The following is a 21,268-nucleotide window of genomic DNA, read 5'->3' as shown; positions in this document are numbered from 1 at the left end:
CACAGATATACGAGATACAAGATACGAGATACGAGTTAGGTTCGCTCTACACACACACAGTTTCTTTACACATATCTAAGCTGGGAAGATACTTAAAAGTAGAGAGTGTAGAATGGAGTTTTAGGTGTGCTGGTGTGCGAGATACGAGATAGAGGTACGAGTAGAGTATTAGGAAAGCAACAGTTGTGGTGTGTTTTGTAGACGGCAGTGTGCTTTTCAGTGGTTCAGTTCGGTGGATCGAAGAGTCTGGAGCGAACCTCGCGATGGACAGCCGTAGCGCAGCTTGGTCATATTTCCTATGATTCTGTTGCCCTTATATATCTGCAGGGTGTCATTATACGATATTGTCTCGTTCGGTGCGATATCGAACTGAAAGCCGCTGCAACAGAATCCCCTGCTTAAATCACATATCTGGGGCGGTTCTTCGATAATGGGCGATGTGTCTAGAATGTGGATGGATGGGATGTTTGTTGGTTTTGGTGATTGCAATTTTAAATTTTGGTTTTTTTTTTTTTTCAAATTGTTGTTTACAAACGGTTTGAGAGTTGATGACGGAGGAAGAGGAATGACAAAAACAAAGTCCGAGAGAGAGGAGAAAGTAAATAAAACAGGTAAGAACTTAATAATCGGTTAATCCGATCTTGTAATACTCACTACTCAGATTTAGCAATTGGCCAGGGACAACATCACTTGTGTTGGCTTAAAGAAAGACTAAATGTCTTGAAAAGCCTTTTGTATGCACTTGTCAGTACAACAGTACCTTGCATACCAAAGGGTTCTCCTCAAGTTCTTGAAGTTTCAGAGATCTGATTCTTACAACGGACAGGCCTATTTTCGACCAGGCGATTCTTTGGCCAAATCTGAGTAGGTATTTAAGGCTCATAAAGACTAGGGAATAGGAAAGGTTTCATTCTGGCAGTACATCTTCATGAATACAGTATACCCTGACACTCGAACTTGCACTTAAGATATCGCATAGAGTACGAGCACCGTATCTGGAAAGTATTCAATGTAGTTTCGTATGCCGAAGTTGGGCCAGGAAGTCAGTGATTGAGCAAAGGGAGAGCGATGGAAAGACGAATTGCACGTTGGGGTTCTGACTCTTATCACCATTCCATCCACTCACCAATTTCGCGACAGCGATCGCCCTTCCAGCGTGGCTTGCACCGGCATTCGACATAGCCGCCGCTAACCAAATCGCAGGACTCGGTGTTGGAGGCCTCGCAAGGACACAGGCTGCAGGAGCCGCTGGAGTCGCGGTAGTAGAGTGGTGCGCAGCTCTCACAGGACGAGCCCGAATATCCGGTTGGGCACTGGCACAACTCAAGATCGACGGCATGCGTAGCTCCCGGCGTTCTGGTGGTGACAGCACTCTCTAGAATGACATTGCCGATCGAGGTCCTTGTCGAGGGCACTTTGGGCGTGGCTCGGACCAGTATGTGCTGCAGATCTGTTAGCACAGTCATGAAGTCCGAGCGGGATGCCGGTCGTGCCGATCCACGATCCTTGCGCTGCCATTGTTCGTCCTCGTGCAGTCGCACACTGTACTCCTCCCGATCGCCACGTCCGTCGGGACTGGACCAGACCAGCTTGACTCCGTTGCCAATCAGGATCACATCCTGGCCAGGCGCATAGTTGCCAAAGGATTCCACCACTAGGGTGTAACTCAGGAGGCCGCCGTACGACAGAAGCTGGTTGCCCAGCACGCTGCCCCTGAGGCTCCAGAATTTTTCCGTGTAGCTGGTGTGCGAATAGGTGTACATGTTACTGGCTAAGTCGGGTTCTAGGTTCTGGGTGTCCAAAATATCTCCGTTATCATCTGTGATAAGGGGTGCGTTGAGAATGAAGTCCACGGGTATCTGCTGGCGGTACAGAGACGCCGAACGGCACTGGTTGGACACTCCGGAGCAGTAGCACTCCTTGCAGCCGTCCGGATTTTCGGGGGACAGTCCGTAGGTTCCGGGACGGCACTCATTGCACTGATCCCCAATCACGTTCGTCTTACATTGGCAGTAGTTGTCGCGGCAAGCGTATGTTCCGTGAGAATCGCAGTATACGTCACAGTCAAATGTGTGATTGCCCGGTGGCAGCGGACGCGGCGGCGGATTGACCTCATCGAGTTGGCAGTCGTACGGAGTTCCGCGAGTGGCATCGCCAACATAGCCGGCGGCGCATACTTCACAGTTGGGTCCATCGGTGTTGTCAGAACAGTTCTGCAAATTGAAAAAAAAGGGAGAATTAGTGCGGTTACTAAGGGTATGGAAATTGGTCCTTCGAGCCGAATACTCACTTCGCAGTCCCCGGTTTCGGCGTTGCAATACTTCGAATGTCCATTGCACTCGCAGGGTAGGCAGGATCCCAGATAGATTCCACCCTCCGGATCGCGGGCGTAACCAGGAGCACACCGCTCGCAGGACGTACCCACATAGCCCTCTTGACAGCGACACTGCTCGACTTCGACGGCACGCGCTGTGCCCAGATTCGTAGCCGTGGCAGTGTCCAAAGTCACCTGACGCAACGAGGCCTCCTTGGTGCTCGTGGTATACGTGGCCTTAATGTAGATGGCCGTAATGTTGCTGAGGGCCATCAGGACATGCTCACGGTTGGCCGGTACTGCGTCGCTGCGCTGCCAGGCGCTCTCCTTGATCTCGACGGCATAGGTGTTGGCCACACTGGGGCTAACCTGTGATTTTCTGTAGTGGATGAGCCTCAGATCCTCGCCACTCTTTATCACCACATCCGGGGCACTGTTGCGGGACATTATGCCACTGGGTAGGGGACTGTAGCTCAAAGTGTAGCTCAGCTTGCCGCCGTAGGAAGTCAGCTTGTTGCCCAGAAACGCGGCCGGCAGACTCCAGTAGAGTGTGTCCCCGGCATGATCCGCCGATCCCACAAAGCTCAGCGCATTGGGCACCACGGCCATGGACACGGCTATGGTCTCCGGGGTGGCACGCATATAGTCGGTAACCAAAGCGAAGCCATGATTGACGCTCGAACGTCCAAAGGTGCTGGTCACCTGGTCGCGATACAACGTACTACTATCGCAATCATCTCCCACTCCGCTGCAGAAGCACTCGATGCATCCAGTGTAGGTGAACGAATTGAGGTGGAAGCTCTTCGCCGCACACGTGTCGCACTGTTCGCCAATCACCTTATCCTTGCACTGGCAAGCTCCGTTGCTCTGGATGTTGTAGGTGCCATCAACGTTGCACGAAGTATCGGGTATCGGGCGACAAACTCCTCCCGGAGCCAGCGGATTACCCTGGTAGCCAGATGCGCAGTATTCGCACCTCCTGCCCGCGTAGCCCTCATTGCATCGGCATACGACATCGCCGTCGGGATTCTGTTGGCAGCCACTGGCAAAGTTATTGCCACCGGTCAGGGGGCAAGGACACTCCTTGCAGGGCACACCACGTCGTGGATCGCCAAACGTTCCGGATGGACAGGGTTCCGGAATGAAGGGCACACACTGACCAAGCCAGGGTCCTCCCGGCTGTCTGACGTGGCCAGGGGCACAGGTCTCACAGGAATCACCCACATAACCGGGTGGACACGAGCATTTCTCCACGAGGGAGGCACTACCCAATCCCTGGTCCGAACTTCCAGCCGAATCCAAGGCAATATTTATTAGATCCACCTCGCGAGCGGTGCTATCCAGGTAGCCCAGTCGTATCAGAATATTATCCACATTGGCCAGTATCATCATGATCTCTTCGCGCGTGGCCTTGTAGCCATCGGGTTTCAGCCATCCTCCCGGCAATATCGGAATTTTAACCTTGTTCTTTTGACCAGGTTGTGTGTAAACACTATAGGTTATAGTGTAACGATTGCCGGTGATGATGACATCTGAACCATTGACTGGTCTTCCACTGCCCATGTAGCTAACTTCGTACCTCAAGTTTCCGCCATAGGACTTCAACTGGTTGCCCATATAGTCCGAAGGCAATGCCAAGTAGGGCGTCTCCCGACCAGCAAAGTGAACATTCGAGGCCCTAAACTGAACGCCATGGTGCAGGGTGATCAGATCCTGACCCGGAGCTGCCTCATTGATCACAATCTGGCGACGCGGACTCAGTTCCACACTAAGAACGCGGTGCGACACGATCGGCGGTTGAATGGCATAGGTAAACAAATTGGCACTATCGCAGGAATTGGCCACTCCGAAACAGAAGCACTTGACGCAATCGTCTGATTTGCGGGCTAGCATATTGAAGAATCCAGCTTTGCACACGTCCGTGCGTTGTGGCGTCACGGTGACAATGGTGTCCGGGTTCACAAAGTGAGTGCCGCGCGTATTGATAATCTCGCACGAGTAAGCTCCACTGTCTTTTGGTCTCATATCCGGACAGCGGAGAGTTCCGGTTCCACCGTAGCTCTTGGACTCGCACTTGTCGGGCACATGGCCCCAGTTCAAACGCCACACGATCGTCGGTGTTGGGGTTCCGGTGGCCACGCAGGTCAGTTCGAGCACCTCGAACTCCAGCAGGGATACCGATGGGGGTGGCGGGCGAATCGGCATGGGTTTCACTGCGAAAGAGTTTCGGGTTAACATGGCGAAAATGCATTAAAACTTGATTCCCAATATCCGCCATGAAGGACCAATATTCCAACAGATCCTTCATTGCGGATATTGGAGATCAAGGGTATTCCATCATAAATGGCTCATACTTAAACGGTACTTATTCTACGGATACTCACTGCAGCCAACTTCATCGGTACCGTCAGTACAATCCGCCAAATTGTCGCACTGGAAGCTCTTGGGGATGCAATGACCACTGCGGCACTGGAACTCGTTAAATCGGCAGGGAGCGCCACTTGGTTCCGGATCGCAGGAGGTCTCATCGGAATTATCCTCGCAGTCGTTCTGTCCATCACAGCGCCAGGTGCGATCCACGCACTTCGAATTGGCGCACATGAACTGGTTGGGCTGGCACTTGCGGCCCAAACTGCAGCTCTGCTCATCGGAAGCATCCGAGCAGTCTGGAGTTCCATCGCAGATGGCCGTCCTATCAATACACTCGCCGTTCATGCACGTGGACTGGTGTTCAGAGCAGGCTGAGCTCGGGCGGGATGACAAGTCGTTATCTGAGCAGAGGAAAGTAGAGGAACGGAAAAAATAATTATAATGAGGGTCTGCGAAAGGTTAAAGCGCCTTTCAGCTTACCAATAACAGAGCCAAGTGGCAAAATGGGAAGAGAAAAGTTATATAAAAATGTGTAAGTCAAGTTTCGTTGGAGGGCTGTAGCCCTAAAGCAACTTTAAATGAAACCCTACCTAGTCCAAAAAACTCAAGATCAATGTGTGGCACAGTACCATATCTTATGCGATTTGAGCGTAGCTCCTCATACTTGTGTTCACCCCAGGCTGCTTGTTTGGATTATACAGATTTCCTTTTTTCCTTAGAAAACCCAGCCTTAGGACTCACTTAAATCTAGACTTGTACTTACAGCGTTCGACATTGAGGTTCACGGTGACCTGCTGGCCGGCTATATAGTTGGCAAAACCCACAGCCTCGCAAACATATGTGCCAGCATCCTCAACCTATTTGATAAATAAATTTTAACTGATTCAATCATGACCTAATAGTATGGTTAAAAATTGGTGACTTACCCGAATGTTGGGAATTTCAAGGCGACCGTTGCGATCTTTGGATCCGGGGGGCAGAGGTCGTCCACCGGGACGAGACCACTTGACCTTGGCGCGAGTGGGACCTTCATCACGGCAACGGAAGACGACCTCGCGACCTGTGAGGGGAGCACAAAATCTAATTAACTTGGTGCCAAACGCAATCGGTAAACAGCTGACGAGCAAAAGAAATAGGGTTTTGATATAGGTGGGATTTACTTTTATGATATTCATGTTGGAATTTATCAATGTACATAAGTAGCAAATTAAAATACAAATAATACCAAATATGAATACAACAAATGTTTAAATTTATAGAAATCGAGGATAAATCTTTTTCATTTAATATTCCAACAATTTTTGTATATAAAAATCCACACATACATATAATACTCTTTAACAAATAATACAACTATATTCAAAGCTATAAAGGGGTTCGTTCTCTAAGGATTTTGTGATTTCAAAATTTCGACTCAATGTACAACTCCACTTCTGGCCAGATTTTTCGTGCAGTTTCGTGGTGCGGGTGGTGCTGGGTTCCAAGTGCTAGTCGAAATATTGTCTACACGTATGCATATAGTGATTGTAGTTAGGCCAACTTACCCTCCCTAATATATCCTGCGGTTTATATATTTTATTTTGGTTTATAGAATTGAATTGGGTTAAGCATTAACGAGAACAAAGAACGGCAATTAGGGTTGTCCAAAAATATTTTAAAATATCAATACAACGAAAATTGAGTTTAAATAATTGCTCCCAGAACATTTAACAGACACAAGATTGATATATTTTTGTAATACTTTTAGATATATGTACGAGGAACAATGGAGCATGGAGAATTGCCCATTGGGATACTTACTCTCCTTGATGATCTGAGCGGCTGGGTAGGTCTTGAGATTCAATTGGTTCGATCCACGTCCAGGGTTATTAAAGTTGTCTGTTGTTTTCGAGGAATTGAAAGAAATTCAGAGTTAGTCTTTGGGTAAAGTAAGGGCTATCTATAGGATATGGTAAAGTGAATCAGGATATTAGAAGAATAAGATAGATGTGTGGATGTGTGTTAGCCCTAGCCCTCAATCGCTGTTAGTAGGTTCTTTAGGGAAAGTCAGACAGTTATTTAATATCATTGGTTATGGGCATCTCGGTCTCTTGGTAGATCGCCCACTTACTATCAATCTCATTGCTGACATGACTACAATCCACCTCATCGCTTTCATCATATGGACAATCGATCCGTCCATTGCATCGTAGACCCAGCGAAATACAGGGCCCATTGTCGCATTTAAATGAGGTTGGTGGGCAGATGATTCTCAGTGGCGTCATGGCAGTGGTGCTAGTAGAAGTGGTGCCACTTCCAGTGGGTCCTTGGGTGACCTCAACTTGATGATGACCTTTACATATATATGCATAAGCGAGTGAATGATGCAATGTTCGAGCTATGGCGATGATGGCGTCGGATCCTGGCTGATTTGCAGGGGTGTCACTTAATGCCCTTACTTACCGCAAATATGTTCATCGGAGCCATCCTGGCAGTCGGATCGTCCATTGCAACGTGCTCCCAAGCTCACGCACTGGCCACTATTACATCTGAACTGACTGGGCAGACATTCCTGGCCGCCCCCACAGTTGAGTTCATCGGAATTGTCGCTACATTGGGGGATTCCATCGCAGACAGCCGATCCAGCAACGCAGTCTCCGTTTCGGCAACGGTATTGACTCGGGGCACAGCCTGTGGGTTAAGCCAAAAATTTAGGTCAAATACGGGTCTCCAAAATATCAGATTTTAATTCACTAAAACTGCTGAAAGTGTAAGGTCAATTTCGGATTGATAGTTATTAATATAAACAAAAAGTATATAAAACAGTGCACACAATGTTCAACGCATGCAGGCTGACTTAAGGCAAACTTAAAATTTAAAATCACCACCACTGAAAATATAGCAATGATGAATTTCTTAGATAACAAAATATAAATTCTTATTTATTAATTAAATAACTTAATTTCTGGTGGTTCCAATAAATAAGAATAATAAGAATGCTAACTGCAAAAATTGTTTTCCCAAATAATTTATAGTTTTGAATGCATTTTATCAATAATAATGTTCATTACTTTTTAAAAATATTAAAAAGTTTTGATAGTACTAGGGCAACTACAGCTAGGGCAAACTATTTTAAAAACCAATATTAAATCAAATCGATTGCTGTTTTATTAACCAATGCAATTCTGCTCATCGGAAAAATCACGGCAGTCGTAGAAGCCATCACAATGCTGCGTTGAATTTATGCAAAACTGGCGATCGAAGCAGAGGAACTCATTTTCCTTGCACAGGATGGCAGTACCTGTATACGATATTTGGTGGTTTGGGATGGTTTTGGTGGTGCAACCAAATTCAGGTGAAATATAATAACGTAAAATAAGAAAATATCACACGACCAAAAGCAGAGTGGAGAAAGCGTGAGAGAAAGAGAAACGGAGTGAGAGACGGAGAATAGAGATAAATAGATTAGCAAATGAAAAAACACATACGATATTCATATTGGATGCAGTACGATGTTGGTGGAATGCATAAACTGGACCCTTATAGAATATATATATATTAATACATCAATTAAAAAATATATATTTTATTAAGTTTAAGTTTTAGGCGTAACATATTATTCGGTTTTTATTCATTTTCGTTAAATTTATATCTTACATTAAAAAGTATAAGAAAAATTAAAAACACGATATTCAAAAAAGATATTTGATATTTAAGTTCGGAGAAATAACTGTACATTAAATAATTTTCGCAAGTTTCTTTTAAAATGTGTATTTACGGTATTTGCTTTAAGCTTTCTTTGTTCAAAATTTTAATAACATTATATTTATATTTACTCATCAAATTAATAAAATATTTTTGAATTAAACTATACAATTAGTTACGATATTGGAATTTGGTTTTGTAACTGTGTTTAAAAGTGCAAAATGCAAATACGATACTCATGTTTACTGACACTGGTGCTGCTCAAAAAAGCGCTGTGTTTACGGATACGAACAAAAGGATTAGGTGCTTAAATAACAAAAGATTTTATGGGTTTCTGTTGAACCCAAGACATCCCAACCCAAGAGTATTTTTTGAAGACCTCCACAGATAAAACCACAATGCCAATACACGATCAGTGATCCGTGATCCAATAAAACAGTGAAGGGGGGAAAAGGCAGATGGGAAATGGTTCGATGGAGACGGAGGCGGAGACTTACAGTTGGCCTCATCGGAGCCATCCTCGCAGTGCCTGTGGCGATCGCATCGCTCACTTTCCGAATAACACCTCCCACTGGGACACTGGTGCTGTGGACATGGCAGTGACTTCATGGAACATCCAACCTCATCACTACCATCGGAGCAATCCAAATGCCCGTTGCATCGAACCGAACGGTTATAGCACGACTCATCGCAGAAGAACTGATCCGAACTGCAGTCACTGGGTTTTAGTCGATTGGTGGCTATATATATATATGGTTTTATAGCATCGACGGTAACATCATGCAGGGTTCATTGTGTATGGTGGTTTAATGGATGCATGGATGACGCAACAAGAAAGAGAGATAAGAAAGCGGGATGATTATGCGTATGTCCTAGTTTAGATAGCTCTTAAGGTCTATAGCCACATACAAACCTGATTCCAATCGGAGACTTATTAAACTATGGCATGATATATACAATTCCTATAAAAGGTTGTCAACTTGATCTTATTTTTCAAGGAATAATGGATTATGATATGTATATATATTTTTTTTTTTTTGCAAAAGATCAAATTGACCTCCATTGTATAAGCTTGATTGATTATATGCATATGTATCGTAAAGATTAAGTGTAATTGGAAGATTTGACTCGATTACCGGTGCCGAAGCAAACGCTGAGGTCCTCATCGGATCCATCCGAGCAATCCTTAAATGCATTGCACTGCAAACTTATTTCGATGCACTCGAGATTCGCACACTGCCACTCATTGGGGCGACAGCGTTTGGTTTTAGGATTCGGAGGACTCGTTTTTTGGACAATAACATTCACATTATGTGTGGGATAGTGGTTGTTGGTCTCTGTAGTATTGAGTGTTGTATATGTTGCGTGGATGTTGTTGTTTGGCAGTGATGTTGGTGTTGTGATTGGGTTAGCATAAAGATGGAACGACAAGACAAGATAAACGATAAACGAATGTTGGGTTATAGGCTTGATGGAGCATAAAATGTAGGAATGTCAAAGAAAGGGTTAGAATAGGGAGTAGCATTAACGTGTTGAAAATAGCAAAGCATCACAAGAAATTGGTCTCTGAATTGACAAGGAAGGACTCTTTTTTATCAATGTGTTATCAGTGATTGAGTACTCGTTTGAGAAGGCCCAAGGCAGATTTACTCGAGTTAACGCCTATCGATTAAATTAAGACCAAATCAAGCTACCCAAAAGCGAAGCAGCAAACTAAAACTAAATTCTAGGGTGGTGCAGGGAGTTTTGGCCTGGGTTTTTTTGTCGGTGGCTCAGGGGTACCGATGGTTTAGATTCTTGGACTTCTTACCGCAGTGACGCTCGTCGCTGCCGTCGGCGCAATCGTCGATGCCGTTGCATCTCTGATTATCAGCCACACACTCGCCGGTGTTGCAACTGATAGCGATGGACGATGAATATCGGTTAGCGATGGTCGCGTGAGTGATGTTCGAGTTGTATGGTGGATGATGTGGTTTATGTGTTGTGTCGTGTGTTGGAGAGTAAGAGCCATGACATGAAAGAGCAGAGAAATGATTATGATATGAAAGGAGTAGAACGGAATGGATCTAACAGTCCTGCTAATATTTGATTTCTTATTGATTTAAGGATACTGTTCCCTATTTATGTAACTAAAACTTTATTCTTTAAAAAAAAGGACTAAATGCTTTCACTTTATGTTTTACAATATAAATTGATTACTTTAACCGTTGATAAACTGGATATGACACAAACAGCTTTCTTAATAGGTATGTTTGTTAAGAACTACTTAAATGCACGGATATGCGACAAACATAAAATATTGAAAATTTCTTTGGTTAAATTACATTGTATTAATGATACTTTTTGTTTCCAATCTAGAAAAATCGATTGAAAAAATACTGAAGCTACTTGCATTGATAGACGATATCAATCAAATTAATTGTTTTCTTCTACATAAGTTCCTGAGTTTTGGTGTTTAGATGGATAGTTGGTCTTACAGGTAGGCATCTTCCCGGCAGAAAGTACAGTTGCGCTCGTCGCTGCCATCTTGGCAGTTGGTAATGCCGTTGCACAACTGATCGCGGGGCAGGCAGTAGCTATCGCACTCGAACTCGGACTCTAGACAACGGTCTGCGAATGATGAGGCGAATGCGAATGTGAATGTGAGTGTGTGTTTGGTGGTGCATGATAGCGAGTGGTTGGTGGTTGCATTAGGCTTAGTGGTAGTTAGCACCTGGAGCCATTAGGTTAGCCCCGATTTTGGGGGGGGTCTTTACCTGTGTACGACTGACATTCGAACTCGTCGCTCTCGTCTTCACAGTCTACATAACCATCGCATTTCTTCTCAAGCGGCAAGCACTGACTGTAGTCACATTCAAACTCAAGGATATCACATTCATTCAGTGGATTGTTGTCCGGGTCGTTGTCTGTTTTTTTTTTTTTTTTTTTTTTTGTGATTGTGTGTTTTTGTTGTATGAAAAGTTGGAAAGATAAAAGATAAATGATATGTATATTGGCTGGGTCCGGCAGACAGATCGATAGATTTGTAGAGTCAGGCGGATAGATGCAGGTGCGGTTGAAATGGTTGGGCTCTTGAGAAATGTCTAAGAAGAGGTTTAACTTAAAAGCAATTCATTGGTTGTTTCTCAATACCTTCAAGAAGTATTATTTAAAATACATACACGGAATAAACTTTTTAATTAATCTGAATAATTTTTAAGGGTTTCATAAGACTTCACTCTTCAGATACTTAAACCTATTTAAATTGCTCTTAAGATCGTAATCTTTGCTTTGACACAAGGAACCATTTTTTTTTCGACCGCATTGCTGTAAGATATGAATGATGAGTAGATGAATGGGTGGGACTACCGTAACTGGAATCGACGTAGTTGTAGATGCAGTTATACTCGTCGGCGCCATCGGCGCAATCGGTGATGCCGTTGCAGCGTTTGTAGCCGGATATGCAGCTTCCATCGCCACACTGATATTGGCTTCCTAGGCACTCGACCCCCAAACGAGTTTTATTTAATCTTCCATGGAGATCTGGAGTTTTGGGGTTTACAGGGAGGCGGGCGATGTAGTGTGTTGTGTGATAGCAGGGATAGCACAAGATAACGTATCGGAGTATCAAAATACGGGATAGATTTTTTGTACGGGATGTTTTTTTTGTTGTTTTTTTTTTTTTTTGGCGAAAAGAGAGCAAAACAGAAAGTACAGTTAGCAACAAAAGTCGAAACGAGGGGAGGAGATTGTGAAATGGTGGAAATTCGGTAGGTTGGCACAAGCAGTAAGCAGTTAAACCAATTAGCAAGGAGCTACTTAATATTCAAGGTTAGCTTCGAACGAGAACTTAAACTTAAACTAGATTTACGATTAAATGGGTGAATTTAACCAAAAGATTTTAAGAAAGAGCGGGGATGGGATGATCGATATTGGGACAGAGAAGATAGTAGAAAGAAAGGGCTCGTAAATATCCCTTGTTTTATTAATATTTTCCAAACTATTTTCAAACGTTAAAACTTAAGGATGTTTAAAGCACTTAATGGCAATTCCACAAAAGTACACAAAAAGATTTCTTTCTTTAGGGATATTTATCGAACCCCGAGTGATAGAGAATGCTAGAGATGGTACTTACGGCAGGCGCTCTCGTCGCTGCGGTCGCGGCATTGAGGTTTGCCATCGCACACCTGGGATTTTGGAATGCACCCGCCGCCACGTTGGCACTTGTACTGAAGAAAGCATGAGAATGGGTGTGTGTTTTCTACAGGTATTAGAGGTGGCGCAAAAGATAGATATACCCACTTCTAACTGGTGTGTGAGTGTGTGTGGGGATGTAGGACGTTGTGTTTATATCTTCACAGTGCTTATCTGAGGCTTAATACATTCTTTGGGTATATTCCAATAAAATAACTTATTTGCTAGTCAAAAAACGATCAACGTATCAACGATCAATTGTATTCAACTATTAAATTGATATGAAAACGATATCTATTATTATCAAATGTAAAGAAATTCTAATTGGATTGTTTCACCTAACAAGCACTGGGCATATATTTTGGATGGAGGATGTGTGGGTCTATCTGGAGGGTGGGTGGTTCTGGTGGGCGGCCGGTGGGTGGTTGGCTCACCTTGTCGCCGCTGCAGTTGCAAAGAGCGTAGTCCTCGTCTTCCTCGTGTCCACAGTCGGGGGTGCCATCGCAGACGCTCTCAATCGGAATGCAATCGCGATTGTGGCACGCGAATTCGATGTTTTCGAGGCATGACTGTGCTGAGTTGACTATATGTGTGTGGCATTATATTTTTGTTTGAGGAATGGCGATGATGATGGGTGACTCAACAGGGCAGTATGGTATAATCGCAATGATAATAAAACAAGCCATAACGGGAACGGAAAAAAAGAGAGGAAGAGTGAGTGATGTTCATATATGTACAAGTATAAACTATATGAGGTATATCAATTAAAAGAGTTTAAAAATTAAATGCTTAACTAACTAACTAAATTGTATGTGTGTGCGCGTGTGTGTGTGTGTGTATGTGTGTGCTGGTTGGTTATTGCTAAAGTAGGTTTCAATGTTTCAAACATCGCATGCACTTTTACTTAACTTTACGCTTCCTAAACCATCAACGGGAATTGGATTTAAAAGGTAATATTACCAATTACCATATCCATTCATGCTCGGTCTTCAGTGCAACAAAATTGTTGGATAAAACTAAAATTTTCCCGGGGGATGACATACCTTTTTTTAATTTTACTGATATTCCTGTTTAAAGGATATCTTTTCTGCTAGAATAAGTTGATATTAAGTTTTTTTTCGTTTTACCAATAATTTTGTTGCAGCCTGGTTACCCTTAACCCACTTAAGATTGCTAAGCTTTTCTTCAACTCTTAAGGACACCTACTCGCTACGCCAAGTGTTGTTATTGGGTTAGTAGTCGTGGTCTCGGTGGTTGTCGTTTTCGTTGCCCATTGCCATATTGGTGGCGCCTCGGTGGTTGTGGTGGTGCTGCTGGCGGTGGTTCTAGTGGTGTTGTTACGCTCCAGCAAGCCTGGGCCCTGGGTGGTGAAAGGATGTGGGGCCCAGATCAAGGGTCGTCGGGTGGTGGTGGGTCGTTGATACTGCTCGCAGTTCTTTTCATCGCTCATATCATTGCAGTGATAGAAATTATCGCATCTCAAATGCAGCGGTATGCATACATTTGTCGTGGTGCAACGGAATTGATTGCTGGCACAGGGATTCTGGGAATCGGCCTTCCCATAGACATTACTGGGCTGATAAACATGGTACTCGTAGATGTCCTTCTCGTGCAGTCCGTCATCGAACTTGGGCTTCGGTCTCTGGGGGCGGTGGCCAATGGGAATGCCCACACTATCCTCCTCTTCGGATTCACCACCATCTTTTATGGTCCGATTGTTATTTTTGATTGGGGGTTTAACGTTTTACGATAGACAGCCGCATGCAGGCCATGGGGTTTTGGGGTTAAGTGGGGGGTCGGGGTTGTTTTCATTAAATCATGCATTTAAGTTTAATTATTTTCGTTGAGCCAATTCGTAGATCGTCGTTGTTGCAGGTTGTGTTTTTTTCCGAAATATGTTGACGTGCAGTTAATCGATTAATTTCGGGCATTCGATAACCACAACCAGGGGAGTTCAAAACATATTTTTATCGGGTGGGTGGGGGAAAAGAAAAATAAAATGGTTGGAGTTAAAATCAAAATCAAACAAGTATCGACTGACAAAAACATTTCGATAGGTCGCTATCTCACAAATAGCGATAGATATCAGCGAAAAGAGCACACACAAGACAGCAGATAAAAAAGGGCAGAGAATAGAATAGATAAGGACCAACACCAATTATCGATTTTAGTTACCCACGAAGAGAGCGACAAAGCAGAGCAGGAATAAACACAAGATTTAGCTAAACTTATCGATACAAATCGATAACGTTAGGCTCTTACCGCAGTTGGCCTCATCGGTATAATCGTTGCAATCGTAGATGTTATCGCACACCTGACGCATAGGTATGCACTCACCGGTTCCGCAACGGAACTCATCGAACCGACATTCCCCGTCGTCGTAGCCACCTGGCGACGACGATCGATATATATATATATTTATCGATAGCATGCGTTTGTTAGTTTTTTGGGGTGAGGTTTTCGTGTGAGGTGACTTTAATGAATTGATTGGGAAAAGGATGAACTTACCACTACTTCAGGGAGAATTCTTAGAGCCAAGAGCAACAATTCGCAAAATTTACTCACCCTCGCAGTAGCGCTCATCGGAAATGTCCTCGGGACAATCGATGTTGCCATTGCAAAGTAGCTCCTTGGCTATGCAGGTGCCATCGTCACACTGCCACTTGTCGTAAAGACAGGCTGCATTCCCATTTGAGAACGGAAGTAAAAAAGAGTACAGATAGACAGAGTAGGCGGACCATTATCGAGGTTAAGTAATCGTTTATCGAAACACCTACGACAGCCCTCCTCATCTGATCGATCGTGCGGACAATCGGCTCGGCCATCGCAGCGATGGACAATCGAAATGCAGCTCAAGTCCCGGCAGGTAAATTTTCCCTTGGGGCATGTGTATCGCAACTTGGGCACAACTGTACCAAGGCAGCATTAAGTAGAGATTGAGATGATAGATAGCAAGTCATGAGCAAATGGAGAGATGGTGAGAGAAAGCTGTGACTAATGTACGCAGTGTCGCCAACTGTTTTGGTATATGGGATTTAAAACAAGATAACAAATCCAATTATTAAAAGTCCTAATAAAACACAAAAGAAAGGGTTTGTCCGTTTATGATAAAAGGTTTCCTATTCATTTTTCGAATTAATTTCTATAGAGAAATATAGATAAGACTGCTTACATTTTGTTGTGATTTTAAAGCGTTTATTTATTTATTTTATTTTCCTCGAAAATATGCATTAAAAATCAGTTCAGATGGCTAATGCTCTATCACAATTCCGAATGGATATTCAAAGAGTATCTATAATGTATTTTTGTTCGCTCTGTTTGTTGTATTTAATTCCCTCATATACCAAAGGATGACTAATTGGCCACACTGTGTAAATATTGAGATCCGAGGGTTGTTGGATGGATGTGGACTTTGATGGGTGTCTAATGGGTTGCTACTCACTTCCGTCGCAATGCTCTTCGTCGTCGCCGTCGCTGCAATCGGAGTGGCCGTCGCACTGCTGACTCACACTGATGCAGCGCGTGCCGTCGCGACATTGATACTCCATTCCGCTGCAGGCGGCGGCTGTTAGTAGTATGGGTTAGTGGTAGCGGTTAGCATGTGGTGGGGGTTAAACGAGAGAAAAAATATTGGGTAAGTAGTGGTTTTGGCTAATCGATGGATTTCGAAGGACAATTTATACTACAACTTAGATGATTAAAGCTTAGCTGTTATATCAGATAGTTGGTTATCAAAATGACGATTACAAAAGGGTTGAGGCTAACCGATGGATTTCCAAGGACTTTACATCCTTATTATCCATTTATTTAGATACTATTAACTTAGATACTCAAAAAGGCAGTGGTTATCAAAGTGGCGATTAAACAGAGATTAATAGAGCTGTTTGGGCAACCGAAGGTATTCGGAGGACCCGTTTATCCTATATCTTAGACAATAGAAGCAGCTTAATATCCTAGTTTGATCACAGTACACCCTTAGAAATAAATAACTACTGGATAAAGGTGTTTCAGACTTTATATATCACTTACGGCACTCCTCGCCCTCGTCCTCGCCCTCGGCACAATCCTCGATGTTGTTGCAACGCTTTCTGGCATCGATGCACTGTCCATCGTTACATCTAAACTCGTTGGCATGGCATTCTGCAAATAAATAAAAAGTGGGGAATTTTATATTTAGAATGTCAGATGGATTTGGCTGCCTGCAATTAGATGACAACCGGATGCAGTTTAACAAGGACTTCCGCCGGCCCATGTAACCACTTTTTCGACACCACCCTGTCCGTCGTCAACTTGAAAGCAAAAGTTTGTTAGGTGTTTGTTGTGTGACAGAAATCCCCTCCCCTCGTTAGCCACAGTTTCCTGTGCATGTTTGTTGGCCTTTTGAACCCTTTTTTCCGCCGGACTCGACTCTTCGCTTAATATTTCATACAGCAACGGAGCGGCAGCAGCAACGGAGCGGCAGCAGCAACGGAGCGGCAGCAGCAGCAGCAGCAGCAGAAGACTCTTAAGCAATTTTACAAATATTTTTGGATAATATTTTTTTCGTAGCCCTACACAAAGTGACACAACGCGGATTTGATTACAAGCGCAGCCGGAAAACTCGCGCAGAGGGATATAGATAACAAAGAGAGCTGGGGTAAAAAACAGAAGAGCCGCGAGCAGAGGCTAATTAAAAGTAAAGAAAAGTTAAGTGAACATTAGAGGAAATGGGGTGTCGTAATCAGAGCAGCTTAAAGTAAAAGCCAATTCAGGAGCAAACAATTAGCAAAGATTTAACATGATATTTTATACAATGCTTATTCAAAATTATTGTGAAGATTATTAAAGAATTTTCCACACAACTTTTTAAATCGAATGCATATTTATGAAATTATTTTTAGGATTATAGAATAAAAATGTAGCATGAATAATGTTCGATAGAAACTCCTGTGATTTTTAATTTCCTAGGAGAAAATGAACATACAATTAAAATGTTGACTTATTTTATTATTTGCTTTTCTTTTTGAAACTGGGGCCATTGGCCGCCGTTAGTCGACAATTTGTCATTGCGAATGTGTCAGTTAATGTGAAACTGCAGTGGCGAAAACTTAAGCAACTTTCGGGCCCCACACAAATCGCCAAAGTTTTTCATTCGGCAATTTTCAACACGAAGGCGAGGATAATTCCGGGCAACAATTTGACAATTTCATTGCGGACAGGCAGACAGACAGACGGACAGACAGACAGGAGAAAAAGGAGAATGGAAAGGCGCTCCTCAAGTCAATTTGCAAACGGGGGAAAATATGATTTTTGTTGCTTGGTTCTGTCTTTGCCTCTGCCTCTGTTTGTTTTTATTTCCCAACTGCCGCTTATTGACATTAAAGATTCAAATAGTGTGGAAAGACAGACGGGGGGCACATAAGGGATTTCGGCTGCCAAAGGTTGTTGGGCTCCAATTATTTGGCCAGACGTGTGATCCTAATCCTTTTGACTGCGCCCCGCACAAACAACAAATTATAATCCGCAACTCGGAAAACAAATTTTTTCCATCTTGCATTTTCTTGATAAAGGTGAAAATTGAAGGGGCTGGGTTTTTAAGTCCAGCTGGGGATTTTTACCTTTCACTTTCACTTATTTGTTTTTCTTATTATTTGTTATTCTTCCTTAGCGGTTTTCAGCTTTCGGTAGTATGAATTTTTATTTTTATAATTTACATGTTACTAGCTAAAAATTTATTTAAAATTTGTAACTTACTATTCAAATGTATTTTTTTTTCATTAAGTCTAATGAATATAGAGCATAGTCAATAAACATTTCTTAAATTTCACATTTTTTGTAATTAAGAAATTAATAGTAAGTAACCTAAAATACTCAGAACTAAGAAATGCTATAAAAAATGTAGGAACATAATTATAAAGTCTGCTTTTGTAACCCAGATGCTTTATTGCCTTTGCCAATTCACACGGTAGACTTGCAAAATTGACTTGCATAAATATTGGTTATATCAATTACTGCTTTTACTATTCCCAATGCCCATAAATTTACCCCTAATGACAATGCCCCTGGTACTTTCCTCCACATTCCCAGATTGCACTGCTTTGCAGCTCCTTTGGCTTTATCTTCAACTCCATTGTTGCATTTTGTCTTCTTCGCTGAGTGTCAAATGGAAATTCTCCACCCCAGCCAAGCTTTATATTCACTTTTTTTTGTTGTCTTCCTTGAAATGGGATCAGTTTGGATGGCAGACTTTTTCCGCTTTTTCCCCGCTGACTTGCACTTGAACTTAAAGCGCCGCCAGAAAGTATGCAACATACATACAGTGGCGGCTGAAAAAATAGCATTGCAAATTATATTTGATGTGTTACTCCCTTGAATTGTTGGAATCTCAATTTTTTAAAAAACAACATTTAAAATATTAAGAATAATATATCAAAAATTATATCTAAATTAAAAGTCAATGAAAATGTCAACTCCCTAAATAAAACCCGTTTTAATGTACTTTATTTTCCATTGAGATTACAAAGCCATGTTTCCCAAGTACTATTAATTCTGCCTTAGCTGTGAATTTCACCGAACACGAAAAAAAAGGTGGAAAATGCGGTACGGAAAAGCTGGGAAGACGAGTCGTCCAAAAGGAGGGCTAAATTCGAGTCGATAATTGATACGCGCGGGCGCATGGAAAACGCAAAAGAACGCCAACATGGCAAAAGCCGCAAACAAACAAGTTAAGAGGTGTGTGGTTTGGTTTGGTTTTGTGGGGGCCAAGAAAGGACCCCCATGTAATGTGGAGTTAAGCTAAAAATTGTTCACTCTGCTGCCACGCAAATTGTATAAAAATTCAGATGAGACTGCGGCGAGAGGAAAAAAGCTGTTTAACAGCAATTTGTAAAAAGTATTTTTGATTTGATTATTGCTCGTTAGCGCTTAGCGTTCCATCGAATCATTAACTCGCTTTTATCAACAGCCAAAGTGCTTTGGAGGGGGCGGAACTTAAGCTCGATGGATTCGGACGACGAATTTTGCGCATCACGATCGAAACTAAATTTTGTTCTAGCACAAACAACCAAAATTTCAAGAAGAGAGGATAATTTTTTAAATTATTAAAAGAATTTTTGCGGATGTCGATTTAAACATTTGATACATACAAGTTTTAAGAACAAAATAAACTCAAATTTGAGAAACGTTAAAAATAAGTTATAACATATTTAAAGGTGTAAACTGATTTACAAATGTGTGAGGGAAGCATTTGTTTGATACCCAACTTAAAAGGAGTAAATTAGTTTTTAGAATTTTCATGTTTCATAGTAATTTTTTGTCCTTCTCCATTTTAAAACAGGTATTAAAGTGGCAGCCTCTACCACAATTCGTGAATTGTCTGGCATGCAAAAGTGTTATTACCTTAACCTTGCAACTTCCCCCAACCGAAGGACCTCTTAATTACGACCCCAAAAACTATCAGCGATAAACATTCGTTTCGGTTTTATGTCGATGGCTAATCGATTTCCGTTGTGGCTTTTTTTGGAGGTGAAGGACGGGGGTTAACCGAAAGGGGGGGGAAAGGGTTCAACAGGAAGCGAGAGCCATGTCCTGATGCAAATCTGGCATATGTGGCGTATGCGTGATGTCTCATATTATTAATTGGCCAACATTAATGGACGGCAGGGGTAGCAAAATATGGGAAATGGCCCAGACAACCTTGTCGATTCGTTTAATTATGGATTTCATATTTGGATATAAGACTATGTCTACTTCGAAAAATAAACAAACAAACTGGAATAATAATATTGCAACGCTAAAATTATATGTATTTTAAGAATACTGGACAATGAATTAATTGTGAGTATATTTAAGATAAACAATATATATCTATATATCTATATCTATAAATATAGTGTTTTAATTCTAAGAATCTTTTAATTTTTCTTATAGTTATATGATAATTATTTGCAAAATCGCATTTGCAATAATTAATTTGCAATTAAGGGCCTAAGCAGCTCTTGATTTTATCAAACTCCATCACTCAAAATACTCGAATGGCGCCCCGGCCATCAATTATGATCATATTCATTTCAGTTATTTGGGCAGAGTTTCGCAGATCAAGCTCGAATGCATGTCAAGTGGCAGCGGAGCGACGCACTCGAATGACACAGAGACAGGGACACACTCTGATTGATGGCTTGATTCATATTCATACTCATATTCATATTCATACACTCAAACTAGTGTGTGCACTCACTGTTCTTGGCTTGGCTTTTTCGGCTATGTAAACACTGCCAACAGTCGACGTCAAAATGGCAGCTTAACACGAAGCTCATGAATATGCACACACCCCACCTCCTTCGTCTTAACCCCTTGGTGCAGCGCGTTATTTAATGAGTCATTAGCTGGGGGGGGTGTTTGGGCCTTGCACGGGGAGGCTAAGGGTTAAGGGTTAAGGGGTCAGGGGGCAGTGGGCTGTAGGTCGTAAAGGTTGCCCCCGAGTGTTTAGTTTCTGGTTGCAGTTTGCTTAACTCGCGATGCGCCGCAAAGAAAGAGAGAGAAATCGTGTCAAAAACCAGTGACAGTTGTCAGTGCAGCCCTGCACTGAGAGAAATGTGTTCAACATTTAAATATTTTTCTTATTTTTTTATTCAAGTTTTTCAACTATAAGCTATGCGTTTTTTTACAGAGAGACAGTTTGGGGGTTTTATTTAAGCTTATCCCTATTTTCCATTTAAAAAGCTTATTTTCCTTGAAAATATTATTGAT

The 21,268-nt window shown here is 42.6% G+C and overlaps 1 protein-coding gene across 20 annotated transcripts in view; it reads right to left on the bottom strand.

Moving 5' to 3' along the window:
* Positions 1-21,268, bottom strand: part of LOC108137078 (basement membrane-specific heparan sulfate proteoglycan core protein) — an 87,560-nt gene that overhangs the window by 18,393 nt on the left and 47,899 nt on the right. For 4 of the 20 annotated variants that reach the window (XM_041707090.1, XM_017258584.2, XM_041707092.1 and 1 more), the window contains 20 exons: positions 16,571-16,681; positions 15,984-16,106; positions 14,804-14,929; positions 13,748-14,242; positions 12,976-13,124; positions 12,483-12,576; positions 11,717-11,890; positions 11,125-11,274; positions 10,846-10,978; positions 10,179-10,264; positions 9,505-9,705; positions 8,866-9,108; positions 7,127-7,354; positions 6,795-7,016; positions 6,485-6,562; positions 5,611-5,744; positions 5,448-5,541; positions 4,699-5,085; positions 2,291-4,527; positions 1,127-2,213 (listed from right to left, as the gene is read on the bottom strand). In XM_041707090.1, coding sequence (XP_041563024.1) covers positions 1,127-2,213; positions 2,291-4,527; positions 4,699-5,085; positions 5,448-5,541; positions 5,611-5,744; positions 6,485-6,562; positions 6,795-7,016; positions 7,127-7,354; positions 8,866-9,108; positions 9,505-9,705; positions 10,179-10,264; positions 10,846-10,978; positions 11,125-11,274; positions 11,717-11,890; positions 12,483-12,576; positions 12,976-13,124; positions 13,748-14,242; positions 14,804-14,929; positions 15,984-16,106; positions 16,571-16,681 — 6,552 coding nt within the window. The remainder of the gene's footprint in view (positions 1-1,126; positions 2,214-2,290; positions 4,528-4,698; positions 5,086-5,447; positions 5,542-5,610; positions 5,745-6,484; positions 6,563-6,794; positions 7,017-7,126; positions 7,355-8,865; positions 9,109-9,504; positions 9,706-10,178; positions 10,265-10,845; positions 10,979-11,124; positions 11,275-11,716; positions 11,891-12,482; positions 12,577-12,975; positions 13,125-13,747; positions 14,243-14,803; positions 14,930-15,983; positions 16,107-16,570; positions 16,682-21,268) is intronic. The other 16 variants (XM_041707096.1, XM_041707098.1, XM_041707094.1 and 13 more) reach the window with 16 other exon arrangements.

This window comes from Drosophila elegans, unplaced genomic scaffold, assembly GCF_018152505.1.
Source record: "Drosophila elegans isolate 14027-0461.03 unplaced genomic scaffold, ASM1815250v1 contig_149, whole genome shotgun sequence".
Lineage (NCBI taxonomy): Eukaryota > Metazoa > Arthropoda > Insecta > Diptera > Drosophilidae > Drosophila > Drosophila elegans.
Note: the sequence above shows the minus strand (reverse complement) of the source record. Positions and strands in the feature narration are given on the sequence as shown.